Source organism: Ostrea edulis, chromosome 5 (genome assembly GCF_947568905.1).
Source record: "Ostrea edulis chromosome 5, xbOstEdul1.1, whole genome shotgun sequence".
NCBI classification, from domain to species: domain Eukaryota; kingdom Metazoa; phylum Mollusca; class Bivalvia; order Ostreida; family Ostreidae; genus Ostrea; species Ostrea edulis.
This window is the reverse complement of record NC_079168.1, coordinates 64,906,762-64,920,323: the sequence shown is the minus strand read 5'-3', so window position 1 is coordinate 64,920,323 and position 13,562 is coordinate 64,906,762. Positions and strand designations below refer to the sequence as shown.

Sequence of the window (13,562 nt, the reverse complement as noted above, 5' to 3'; positions counted from 1 at the left end):
ATTCGTGAGAAATGAGATTTGGTGACTGGTTAGTCTTGCTAAATTACATGTAACTAATATTCTTGGGAATAAAATATGACTTACGGCAATTCATAAAATTTGAGAACCAAAATGACCATAAGAGAAAGGCCCAGGTCTATTGTATTGGAATAATAATGTAACATTGCTCAAATCAAAGGTTTAGCTAGAGTAAGGGGATGATTATAGAAAATATTTGTTATATTCAATGAATGGTTCTTCAATAACAGCTCACACTAAAAGTTTTTTAACCATGCAGTTCTCAAGACTGCAATTAGTAAAACAGACACTTTTGAATCTCAAAAATAGATATTCTCTAGCATTTTAATTTACTTGAATGGTAGATAGGGTAAGCTGTTGAATTATTACATCGGTTATTTACCGAGAGGAAATCCAATTTAAATCCATAGAGTCTCAAACCATTAAAGGTACTGTAATTAAAAAATGTAATCTCGTCGTGACTCTGGTATGCAGTATCTCACAAAAAGGATTTAAAGTCCTCCAAAGTGACCCTTTGACTGTGTTTGGAAAATGGAAGAAAAATATTTACAGCAATTTGATCAGATATTTAATTTTTCCCCTTTTGATTTGTAATAAAGAATAAGATGAGATTTGGCACAGGGTTACATAACATCTCTGTTTACATTGAACCACAGATTATCTAGTAGATTATCTAGCTGATAATCTCAATGGGTGCACTTTAAAAAGGCTTTCAATTGGAATTGTATCAACTTTTTTGAATAACATATACAACAAACAATGTGTATCAGAGAGACAGAATTATCTTATTTCACCTTAACTGTCATACTGGTATAATTAAGATCATTTACTTAATGAGTAACAATTTTATAACAGATACATGTACTTTGGTACATATGAGATACCACTGTACATAACACAGTAACAAGCAACAAGCTGTATACAACAAACATGTTACATCTACATTTGGATCTCGACGTTTTGTCTCAACACACAGGAAATTTAACAAATAAAACTTCTTATTATATACCCATCAATGTATCGTTCTTTGATACTGTGGATTTCACAGCGTGTGATCCGGTTTTCCGGATCACACACTGTGGTTTTCTGATTCCGTATCAGTATCCTCTGAAACTTAGACCATCACAATGACGTTACAATGCATCAACGCAACGTTTCTTGTGGAAAATATTGGCCGCGTCACAAACAAAACTGCGTACACAAAATATAATTTCACTGTATGTCTGTATTTTTGATAATTTGGATTGCATTTAGTATCTTATAAATGTGGATATAAAATGCATAGGGGGTATATAATAAATTTATCATTACTACAGTAACTTGATCCAAAGAGTTGGATCACGTCTCGTTGACAGGCGCGGATCATCAGATCAAACTCGACGCTTCGCGTCTCGTGTGATCTGATGATCCGCACCTGTCAACTCGACGTGATCCGACTCTTCGGATCAAGCTACTGTAGTAATAATATATATATATATATATATAATGTCAGAATGAATATATGCTTAAAACTAAGAAATTTCATTGCATTATTATTGTGAAAAATAATCATTGTACATGAATTCTGTGCTACATTTTCAACAGAGGCAGTGTCACTTTTATCTGGAGTCAAACTTGACCCGGCTACTATGAAGAATGATGTTAAAAAAATGCCTGCAGTTCCGCCTCACCCCAAATCTGCATCCAGCAGTATTACAGAAACCAGAACACCATCAGCTAAAACTCGGGCCACTTCCTCTTCAATGCGACAGGTCAAAACCCCAGCAACATTGAAAACCTATGAGATGCCAATACAGCCTCTGGTATGTCAACAGTTCCCTGTCATCAGATCAGATCATTCATAAAACACGTATATAATCTCATAACGATAATGTGCATCACATTTTTTCCTAAAAAGTACAAGTATCACTACTAGATTATTGAATATTGATAATTAAACCTGCAGCTGACATGGATATTAATTTCACTCAAGTAAGAGACAACAAACAAGTATTTTTTCATTATTTTAAATGCACCTAGCACCATACAGTAACACACAAATGCATGAACACCAAAACTGTGTTTTCAAGGGAAATAACTCTTGTTATGCCTACTTTTTAGGACCCATATTATGGGGTAAGACAGAAATATTCCAATCAACCAAAATCATATATATGTGTACTAATTGAAACAGCTTTACTAATAATTACCTTTACCAACCCTGTTGTATAAAATGACAGTCTATTCCTTTATCCTCTACCCATATAGCCAGATGATTTGATGTTGTAAACATGTAACCACCATGCATATTTCCCCAAAACCATTCTTACCTTTATTTACATTCCAATAGTACTTCCATGATTACAAAAGTTGGATGCAGGTATTATTACTAGAATTTTATTTTAATTGGATCTGTATTCAGCGCACGTTAACGGTATTAGATACAGGTGGGTATTTTTGGAGGGGGGGGGGGGTATACATTCTAATGCTAAAGACCCATTTATCCTTAAAGGGATTTTTGTTAAATGTAGATCTAACTGGTGATAGTGACAAAAAAGTAGTTTGCTAATATGAAGATTAGTTGAAGATGATCTTGTAGATAAATTTAGACTGCATAACAAAGTGATAATTATTTTTATGTGATTAATAATTTTCAGCCTGACCAAAAGGAGGTACAAGCTATGTTTGTTCTCCAAAAGTAAAATGCCTGCTTACTCATGTCTAACCTTTTGATTTATCTGAGCACGAGATTTGAATTTAAATGTGTCAATTCTTTAACTTTATTTGATATAATCTCTATTCCTCATACATCTTTGATCAGATAGAAAAAAAAATTCCAGCTGGATGTATACAGTAATTTATCAAGAAGTAAGCAGACATTTTGCCCAATTCTGAAAAATCTATGGACTCTGGTTTTCACGCTGACTGTTTTCGGTTCACAAATTTCAGCACATTTCGTTGTATCTCGTATGTTTCCATATGCTTTTATCTTGTTTCATGTACAAATTGTATATAAATGAGGGGTGCATCTTTCTGGTTGCATAGCTGTGTGAATGAAGCACCCTAGAATACATGGATTTTGTGGGGAACTCTTTATTTCTGAATTTTGGGATTAGATTGCATTTTCTGAAGGGTTGTGACTACACACTGTCAAACTTGCAGTATTCTCTATATAAAAATTATTTGCATTGCATATTCTTTTGATACATTATACAGTAGATTTTGATTCATGTACAGGTTAAGCATGTAAAAATAATTTAAGCTTTTAATTATGCCAATACATTGTATCTGCCTTTATATATAATGACATCTGCATGCAATGATTACTCAAGGTATCTTTTCTTCATTTTATTATGCATGACTTCGAAAGAATGATTTTTAATTATATTCTGCAATTTGACTGTCTTACTTGTACTGATATCATTTCATATTGGCTTTCAAACGACGACAACATCACAAATCTGATCTTTATATAATTTTATTATGAATATGTTTATCCATGCAAACTTTTCAACAAGTTTTCAAAGTACGGAATAGTTTTCTTTCTTTTTAAGACTATTCCAGATATACTGGATTTACTTTAAAACTATTACGGTATGTCATAATATAATTCTATTTTTATCTAGCCCCCACCCACCACCCCTGCCAGTGGGGATTTTAAACAACTGTCTCATAGATTTGCCATTCAGAATGGGCGCACAAGAGATAGCTCCTCAGAATTCATTGCATTCAAGCAGCACTACTGCCTAACTTGGGGAAGGTAAGGATCTGCTTTTTTGTCAGATTCATGTACGTGTACATGACTATTTGAACATTATTTGAAGTCCTAGCACATACTTCAAGTGTTTGTCTCTTTCCTTTTTTTTTTCTCTCTCTTTCTCTCTCTCTCTCTCTCTCTCTCTCTCTCTCTCTCTCTCTCTCTCTGTATACAGGGTGATGCCATGATTGAGCAACTGATAATTGATAATTCACATAAACAATCCAGATATTATCTTCTTATGCCCAAATGATTTCTCATATTCATATTTTGAACAACATTCCACACCCTGTGTGGAGAAATCTACTCATTCAAAATTAGAAAAGTTTATCATTGGTTAATAAATTATCACAGTTAGACTTGTTCTATTTATAACCAACAACATGACTCAGAATGGATCTGATTTTGATTTCAGCATTGTAACTATGATTAAACACCTAGAAAGGATGCTGTCCAGTTATGTTGTTCCAGTAGCATTTGTCAATGGAGACAGGTTTGTCATGAAAATATCTCATCATTATATAAATAGCTGCAGTGCATTCCAAGGCAGGTTTACCTGTCAACTATAATGTCTTTCAGATTGGCAGACCTTGCTATGGAGTTTGAGTTGGAGAGACCGCCCAGTATAGACGACATGTTAACTGTCATCATTAACAGGGAGGATGTAGAGGCCCTTATTGGCAGACCTGTAAGTCACCTGGATGTTCATACAATACAAATAATCTTTTTTTTTCTACATGGTTCATGGTACAGTCACAAAAATCTGTGGAATTTTTAATGTGAACCAGCAAACTAACGATAATCTGAATAAATTTAATCAAACTTGTGGAGTTCAACCCTGTGGGGAAAATTGTATCTACAATATTTGAACATGATATGTATGTTCTGCTTTGGTTAATTTCTTTTAAGCATCTAGCTAGTCATTCATAGAGGCAGTGAAATTGTGCTCTGTTTCAAAAGTACAAAATTGTTTTGGAAGAAACCTGATGAGACAAAAATGATCTTGACAATAAAAGAAATAAGATGATTTTGGGTGTACTATACAGTGCATGCAGCATTATCTTCAACACGGATTTTTACAGTAATGTAGATTAACTTTACAAATCTGATGTTCGGAGTTACATGAGTTACAAGTAAATTGTAAGATGTAAAACCACTAATGCTTTACTCTGAATGACTGAAGTCTATATTAATACAAAAAAGTCAAAACTGAGGACCAACACCTTAAGGATGAAAACTGTGAAAGATTCTCATGAGATGGAGTCTGGTATTCAATAGGGTGTGGATCTAAAGTTATAAACTAAAAGAAATAAACACATCATGGGAATGCACGGGTAACTTTATTATCAGGTTTGATGACAGCCAGCCCATGGTCGAAACCGGTCAACCAAATAAACTGACCTGTGCGAGCTCATGATGATCTGTTTATTTCTTCTAGTGTATACAGATAGATAAAAGCAAGTCTGCTGGTTCTACCATAGAGCTTCTCACGAATTAGCACAATAGATATGTATTACTCAAGTACAGTAAGGTATCTACAATTATTCTGCCCATAAAAGTATATAAGATTCTTTATCGCATTAGGGCAGGAGATTCAAAGGTCCACGAGGAAAAGATTTAGCTGCTACAAGAATCCAGTCCTCATGGAAAATGTTCCGAGATCGTTCCGAGTATCTCGAGTACAGGAAGAGGAAGTGGGCCTCAGGTGTCATAGCAATATCATGGATTATGCATGTCAAGATGTCAAAGGTCAAGGTCAAACTAAAGCAGTCCAGAGAGGAGCATCTAGAAAACTTTAGGAGAAGAGCTAGGGTGGGTGAAATAAATTCTGTTTTACAGGCAATGTGATTTTAGTATTTCCAGACAAATTTCTATCTAGAGTAAGTTAATATTCATCATGCATATGAGGCATTGTACCCTTTGGGACTGAATATTTTCATCAACATCATTTCTCATTCTATTCATCTATATGCAGCTATGAATATGTAAAAAGAAAAAGTAAAAATCTATAAACACATTCTCAGATTTATTTATGAATACCCATGAGCAAATTTGACCCCTCCCTTATTCACTTTGAATAAATTTGATCGCATTATCTTATACAGAAACTGGCAATGTCTTGGGATCGAATAAAGCAACACCGTAGGACTGTCATACATATTCCATCGTTAGGCCTCTCTCAGGAGATCAGGGATGATATCAATGAATTTGGAATCAGGCAGAACACCCAGATGGCCCGACTTTGTGATATCAGAGGTATATAGTCTAAATATAGTCTTAACAGTATATAGTCTAAACAAAAGATTGTTTTAAAATTCAGAATTTTTAACGCTTCAGTGAAAAAAATTGATTGTTTGATGCGATTAAGTATCTGTTTTTTCTAGATCCCAATGTGGATGTGATCTTTGTGTCCCCTGTGCCGCTGAGTGAAGAGACGTTACAATATTATTCCAAACTTCTGGGTCTGAAGTCGGCTGTGGACTCCGGAGTGGTGGAAGATCAATGTGATATGGGAGAGAAATACAAAATAATTGTCCCAGAGGCCATTAAAAGCTTTCCTGTAAGTGTGGGGATGAATTTCTTCTGTATTTGATACTGGACATTTGCATTGATGAAAAGTGGACACAAGTCAAATTCGGCTTCAGTTTACCTGTTAGAAAATTAAGATGGCAATTATGACAAAAGTTGATGTTCAAAATGACAGTTTTGTATATCACCTTTAATTATCAATATGGTGGACTTGATACTCATTCTGTTGACTGAACTAATCGGTCACAATCACTCACATCTAGACAATGAAATACACCTACTACATTGATTAGCTTATATAAAAGTGTTATCTAAGTATCATTATGATTAGCTTATATAAAAGTGTTATCTAAGCATCATTATGATTAGCTTATATAAAAATGTTATCTAAGCATCATTATGATTAGCTTATATAAAAGCGTTATCTAAGCATCATTATAAATACTGCTAATACTGGTCTTGTGTTAAGTTTGACACTTTGTCAGTCGTCATCCTTACAGCATAGATGTGATCAAGGTTGTTGACATTATCAATGATGACAGGAGTTATGTTTATTAAGAAGAAAAGATTGAAAGAAACTGGTCTTCCTAATTGTGCCTTTCTGTATATCTCTTTTAATTTGCATTTGGAAAAACAAACTTTGACCTTGACAGGACAGCCAGGCCTCACCCTCGCAAAAGGATTAATTTGGCCTGGATGATGATGATCATGATGATTATGATGATGATTTGATACTTTGTAAGGATCCTTCATTATGATCTATCATTTCATCAATTTATGCCACAGTTTTGCTGTATTCTGTATTATAGGCCCACAGAATGTGTCTATCAACCTTACTGAAATACAGTCCCCGGACAATGAAGCGTATACAACACTTGATTAAGGGCTGTGATGCCTACGTGGTGACGGGGGTACCACACAAAGACGACCTCTCGGTGGCAGACTATCTGGATGTTCCCATTTTGTCACCTGAGCCAGAGGTAGCACACCTATATTCCACCAAGTCAGGCTGTAAGAGGATATTTGCCAGTGCTAATGTGGAGGTTCCTCCGAGTGAATTTGATGTTTACACCATCGGACAGGTGAGAGGAAACTTCTGTATCAAACAATGAACAAGCTGTAAATTACTATAATTAGTATATACCATAGTAGTAGTTGATTGAAAAGCCATGTGTCAAATATGTGTATCATCCTCAATTCCTTAGTATGCATTGAGACCTTGATAATCTGGATGCCATTAATCTGGATTAATGAGGCTCCACTGTAGTTATTTCTCATTATATCTGCTACCTTCTGGGATTTGGAAAACATGGCGGAACAACAAATTTGGCGATGAATTGAATATACAGCATATCCATGAATAGATGGATCATACACATTCAATATTACTGTTCATTTATTCAACATCTTAAAATACATTTATGAATCCTATATCTATAATAGGTAAAATATTTTGTTCTACAATAAAATGTATCTGCTATTCAATACACATAACATCCTCATTCCTTGATATACATATCATCCTCATTCCTTGATATACATAACATCCTCATTCCTTGATATACATAACATCCTCATTCCTTGATAAGCATAACATCCTCATTCCTTGATACACACAACATCCTCATTCCTTGTTAACAAAACATCCTCATTCCTTGATACACACAACATCCTCACTCCTTGATACACACAACATCCTCACTCCTTGATACACACAACATCCTCATTCCTTGATACACACAACATCCTCACTCCTTGATACACACAACATCCTCAATCCTTGATACACGCAGCATCCTCATTCCTGGATACATGCAACATCCTTACATTTTGTGCTGATTTACATGTATATGATTTATTTATTTTTTTATAACAGCTCCATGAATGTCTAGCTCAGTTGGTAACAGAAAACTTGACAGTGAAGCGATGGCTGTTCAAGCTGGATGACGGGTATGACGGGCGGGGGATAGGGTACTGTGACATAGCAGACCACTTAGAGTGCTACCAGTGGGCATTGAAGGAATCAAAGAGATATGGAGAGAAGTGGAGCAAAAAGTGGGCCCAAGAGGCGGCCTACATCAAGATTCATGCAGAAATCCCTGATGTTTTAGCAAAGTATGCCCGGCCTGTACATTCAGAACTGTACGAGGATTGGTCCAAGTTCCTAGATGCATTTCTTAGTCAGGGTAAGTAAAATAAGTTTCATTTATTTCAGTAGGGATTCTAACCACATCCTCCAATGAGAATGTTTTGGAAATTGAAATATGTTTGGCTAATTCCTATGAAATGACTGTCTTTTTCAGGTGGTGGAACTGTTTTGTTAATTCCTATGAAATGACTGTGTTTTACAGGTGGTGGAACTGTTTTGTTAATTCCTATGAAATGACTGTCTTTTACAGGTGGTGGAACTGTTTTGTTAATTCCTATGAAATGACTGTGTTTTACAGGTGGTGTAATTGAGGCTACTCCTCCCTCAGAAAGTATCACAACACTAACAGTAGACATGATGATAGAACCCACAGGAAGGGCCAATGTCCTGTGTGTGGGGGACCAGATTCATGCAGAGACCCCCTTTTCCTGCTGGGGTGTGTCTATGCCCCAATCCTCAGTGGAACCAGATGTCCTTAACGTAGCCTGCAAAAAAGTGTCCGAGGCCTGCAAGTCACGAGGCATCATAGGTTATATGTCCGTAGACTTCGTCACATTTATTGACCCCAAATCCGTAAGTGTGCGGTACTCTTTTAAGCTTATTTTCTGCCAGTCAATACATTTGCTTTTTAGCTTCTAGAATGATTGATCATGTTAAATTGTGGGCTATCTTCTCGTGTATGTGATGGTTGTATTAACTACTGGTATTTTTTATCCTTCAATAGAACGATCAGATATTATGGGCTTTGGATCTCAGTCTCCACTATAGCGATAGCTTAGCAATGTTCCAGTTAATGTCTTATGTCAGCAATGGCAAATTAGACTTAAAGACTCACACATTCAATGTACCCCCACCCAAACAAGAACAGAAGAAGCGCCGCCGCCGGTTAGCGGGTCAGGAAGATGAACAGCCACCCAACACAAGTCGATACGCGGTGATGAGCACACAGCTTCTACACACCAATCTTGCAGTGGTCCATTATAGCGTCTTCTTCCAAATGTGCCGTGCCCATGGAATTGGTTATGATATCAAGGTATGTTAGTGGTAGAAGATTCACCTGATAAACTTCAATCACCTGATAAACTTCATTCACCTGATAAACTTCATTCACCTGATAAACTTCAATCACCTGATAAACTTCATTCACCTGATAAACTTCAATCACCTGATAAACTTCGTTCACCTGATAAACTTCAATCACCTGATAAACTTCATTCACCTGATAAACTTCTCACCTGATAAACTTCAATCACCTGATAAACTTCAATCACCTGATAAACTTCATTCACCTGATAAACTTCTCACTTGATAAACTTCATTCACCTGATAAACTTCAATCACCTGATAAACTTCTCACCTGATAAACTTCATTCACCTGATAAACTTCAATCACCTGATAAACTTCATTCACCTGATAAACTTCTCACCTGATAAACTTCATTCACCTGATAAACTTCAATCACCTGATAAACTTCGTTCACCTGATAAACTTCAATCACCTGATAAACTTCATTCACCTGATAAACTTCATTCACCTGATAAACTTCATTCACCTGATAAACTTCAATCACCTGATAAACTTCGTTCACCTGATAAACTTCAATCACCTGATAAACTTCATTCACCTGATAAACTTCAATCACCTGATAAACTTCAATCACCTGATAAACTTCAATCACACTTCAATCACCTGATAAACTGCATTCACCTGATAAACTCTTCAATCACCTGATAAACTTCATTCACCTGATAAACTTCTCACTTGATAAACTTCATTCACCTGATAAACTTCAATCACCTGATAAACTTCATTCACCTGATAAACTTCAATCACCTGATAAACTTCATTCACCTGATAAACTTCTCACCTGATAAACTTCATTCACCTGATAAACTTCAATCACCTGATAAACTTCGTTCACCTGATAAACTTCAATCACCTGATAAACTTCATTCACCTGATAAACTTCATTCACCTGATAAACTTCATTCACCTGATAAACTTCAATCACCTGATAAACTTCGTTCACCTGATAAACTTCAATCACCTGATAAACTTCATTCACCTGATAAACTTCAATCACCTGATAAACTTCGTTCACCTGATAAACTTCAATCACCTGATAAACTTCAATCACACTTCAATCACCTGATAAACTGCATTCACCTGATAAACTCTTCATTCACCTGATAAACTTCTCACCTGATAAACTTCATTCACCTGATGGGGAGAGCAGTTTGAAATTTCAATATCTTCTCATTGCAGGAAAAACAAGGAACAGTATTCACACTCTTAGATAGTTTCAACAGAGAGCATTTGGGAATGTTGTAAGTTTTGCTTAACATAGTTCCACCCTCCTGTGACGTCATAAGATTTCGCAAAGTCAATGATTTGATAAGATTTATGCATGACAGAAACATAAATTTTGTTGGAATCTTTTTCAATAGTTATTGCGCAAAATCTTGTTAACCATAAACTATTTCAAGAATCTAAGTTTTATATAAATAATCAATTATAAGTTTCAAAATATTGAATCCAAGGGCAATAACTCAGTTTTTAGCCGAGTTGCAACGAAGTTGAACTCGGCTATTGGTTTGGTGATGAGGGCGGTTGGGCGTCAACAATTGGTTTCCGGATGATAACTCGAAAAGTTTACAATCTAATCAATGAAACTTTGCTATATTATTGGGTACCAGATAAGGAAGACCCCTATTAATTTTGGAGAAAAATGGTCAAAGGTCAAGGTCACAGTAACCGAAAATAGAATAAAAATTTCAGAAAAATTTGGTTTCCGGATGATAACTCAGAAACTTTAAATCTGAATCAAATGAAACTTTGATATAGTGTTATGTACCAGGTAAGGAAGACCCCTATTAATTTTGGAGAAAAATGGTTGAAGGTCAAGGTCATAGTGACCGAATATAGAATGAAAATTTCAGAAATATTTGGTTTCCGGATGATAACTCAGAAACTTTAAATCCGAATCAAATGATACTTAAAGATATTGTTATGTATTAGGTAAGGAAGACCCCTATTGATTTTGGAGAAAATAGGTCAAAGGTCAAGGTCACTGACCGAAAATTGATTTAAAATTTCAAAAAATTTTGGTTTCAGGAGGATAACTTGAAAATTTTTAATTTGAATCAAATGAAACTTGGATATATTGTTGGATACCAACAAAGCAAGGCCCCTGTTGATTTTGGAGAAAAAAGGTCAAAGGTATCCCATGCAACTTGGCTCATGCACCCCTGGGTGCATATATTGATTTTCATTAAATTATTATCAAGTTCATTATGCGATAGATTTCCTTTATTTTTCACAAACATTTTGTATATTTTTTAAAGAAACAGTTCCATGAAATTGTTATGAATACTATTATATCGTTTTGACCAGTTGTGAAATTTTGATAATGCTGGTTAAGGAAAATTGTAATTTTCTCACCTTGATAACAGTTAAATGTGTGCAAATTGATAAAAAAAAAAATTATTAATACCCTAACATACTTATTTTATCATTTTTATTTGTTACTAAGATATATTATTTGAAGAATCAACAATCAAATATAAGACTGAACCTATGATTCTAGAAGGGTGAAATTACCTTAATATCTGCCATATCGAAATCATGGATCATTGTAATTTCTACTTCTGTTATAATATGGATGTATTTCTGTGGAACAATATTCTTTTTAGAACAATTGGGGATAATCTACCAGGAGCATTAGCCACGTTTGCCAGAAACATGTCTGTTATTCACCAAGAGATATCAGCACCCAATATGCAGGGAGAAACTAATTTCAAGGTACAGGATTCTCAATTAAATTATATGATAGCTACCAGTTTCGTGGATTGCATATTCATTCAATAGAACTGTATGAATTCCATATTTATATTGGTATAATTAGAGACATTATTTTGTGCAATTTATTTTGGGGGGAGGGGGTGGGGATGGATGAGTAACCACAAAAATTCCCATCAAAATGGCTGTGACTACCCACAAAAAACATAACACCATAAATGTACATTATGTTTTGTTTTTCAGCTTGCAATAAAAGACATAGAGAGCATACTTGGAACAACTGTAGAAAATGCAGAAGATAACGAAGGTTAAATGGACAGAGTATAATACTGCTCAGCTTACATCAGCGAGGACATGATCTGCCAATACACCCCCCCCCCCCCCCCCCCCCCCCCCCCCCCCCCCCCCCCCCCCCCCCCCAGTGTTTATTCAAACAAATGCTTTAATATGTTCTTTGTGATGCAATCATTTATCTGTAGGTGTGTATAATCTTTGTAAATACATGCATTGTTGAAAACTTGTTTATAATCTATGCACTTCTTGTATGTATTTCTATATGTAAACTTTCAATTATAATTCTGTTGATACAGAAACGTCGGAGCTTATATACGCTGATTTGTAAGGGACGAATTACAAGCATTAAGAGTAATTTTCTGATGATTGAAAGTCCTTTGCATCTGCAGTTTTGCGAGTCCTGTACAGTATTTTATTAGTCTCAGATTAACACAAATGTCCCTTTAATTAATTTTTCTGTCCGTCCATGATTTGGTGCTGTTAAATCAGATTTCTTGTGTTTTGTTAGACAGAATTTTCCTGTTGAATTGTCTCAGATTTGACTTTTTATGTTGCATTTAGAGAAACATGTCTCTACTTTGGGCCAGTGGTACCAGTCACATGTTTCTGTATAATAATATATTGTAAATGTTGCAATAACTTTAACAGTGGGCTGTGATATTTATGTTCTTAGTGTATATTTGTGTTTTGATTATTCATGTGTGTTTAGTCTTACCAAATACAGGGTCCCAACAATGTAAAAAGAGCGATTTTAATAAAATGTCACTGTCAGAATTTCATATTTTTTTTTAACTATACTGAAATCCACCTTTAACACTATTCATTATCAATAGTCCTCATGTATGGATATATGAAAATACATGTATTTATTTTTTAATATCGATTCACTTGAATTATGTATTAATAATGCACTGTTTTGAAAACATGAAGAATTTTGAATGAAGTTGAATTTAAGGCAGATAAGAATGATTGTTAAATGTGTCTTATTCATTGTATTGTTAATGATCTGTACTTATAATAAAGTTAAAATAACTTAA

The 13,562-nt window shown here is 35.0% G+C and overlaps 1 protein-coding gene across 7 annotated transcripts in view; it reads left to right on the top strand.

Moving 5' to 3' along the window:
• Positions 1–13,562, top strand: part of LOC125651734 (IQ domain-containing protein H-like) — a 26,733-nt gene extending 13,171 nt beyond the window's left edge. For 3 of the 7 annotated variants that reach the window (XM_048880474.2, XM_056165132.1, XM_048880469.2), the window contains exons 6-21: positions 1,603–1,820; positions 2,119–2,133; positions 2,655–2,669; positions 3,624–3,757; positions 4,170–4,247; positions 4,334–4,442; positions 5,339–5,566; positions 5,860–6,010; positions 6,139–6,314; positions 7,093–7,365; positions 8,160–8,469; positions 8,731–9,005; positions 9,157–9,465; positions 10,699–10,760; positions 12,126–12,234; positions 12,475–13,562. In XM_048880474.2, coding sequence (XP_048736431.1) covers positions 1,603–1,820; positions 2,119–2,133; positions 2,655–2,669; positions 3,624–3,757; positions 4,170–4,247; positions 4,334–4,442; positions 5,339–5,566; positions 5,860–6,010; positions 6,139–6,314; positions 7,093–7,365; positions 8,160–8,469; positions 8,731–9,005; positions 9,157–9,465; positions 10,699–10,760; positions 12,126–12,234; positions 12,475–12,543 — 2,531 coding nt within the window. In that variant the 3' untranslated portion in view covers positions 12,544–13,562. The remainder of the gene's footprint in view (positions 1–1,602; positions 1,821–2,118; positions 2,134–2,654; positions 2,670–3,623; positions 3,758–4,169; positions 4,248–4,333; positions 4,443–5,338; positions 5,567–5,859; positions 6,011–6,138; positions 6,315–7,092; positions 7,366–8,159; positions 8,470–8,730; positions 9,006–9,156; positions 9,466–10,698; positions 10,761–12,125; positions 12,235–12,474) is intronic. The other 4 variants (XM_048880475.2, XM_048880473.2, XM_048880472.2 and 1 more) reach the window with 3 other exon arrangements.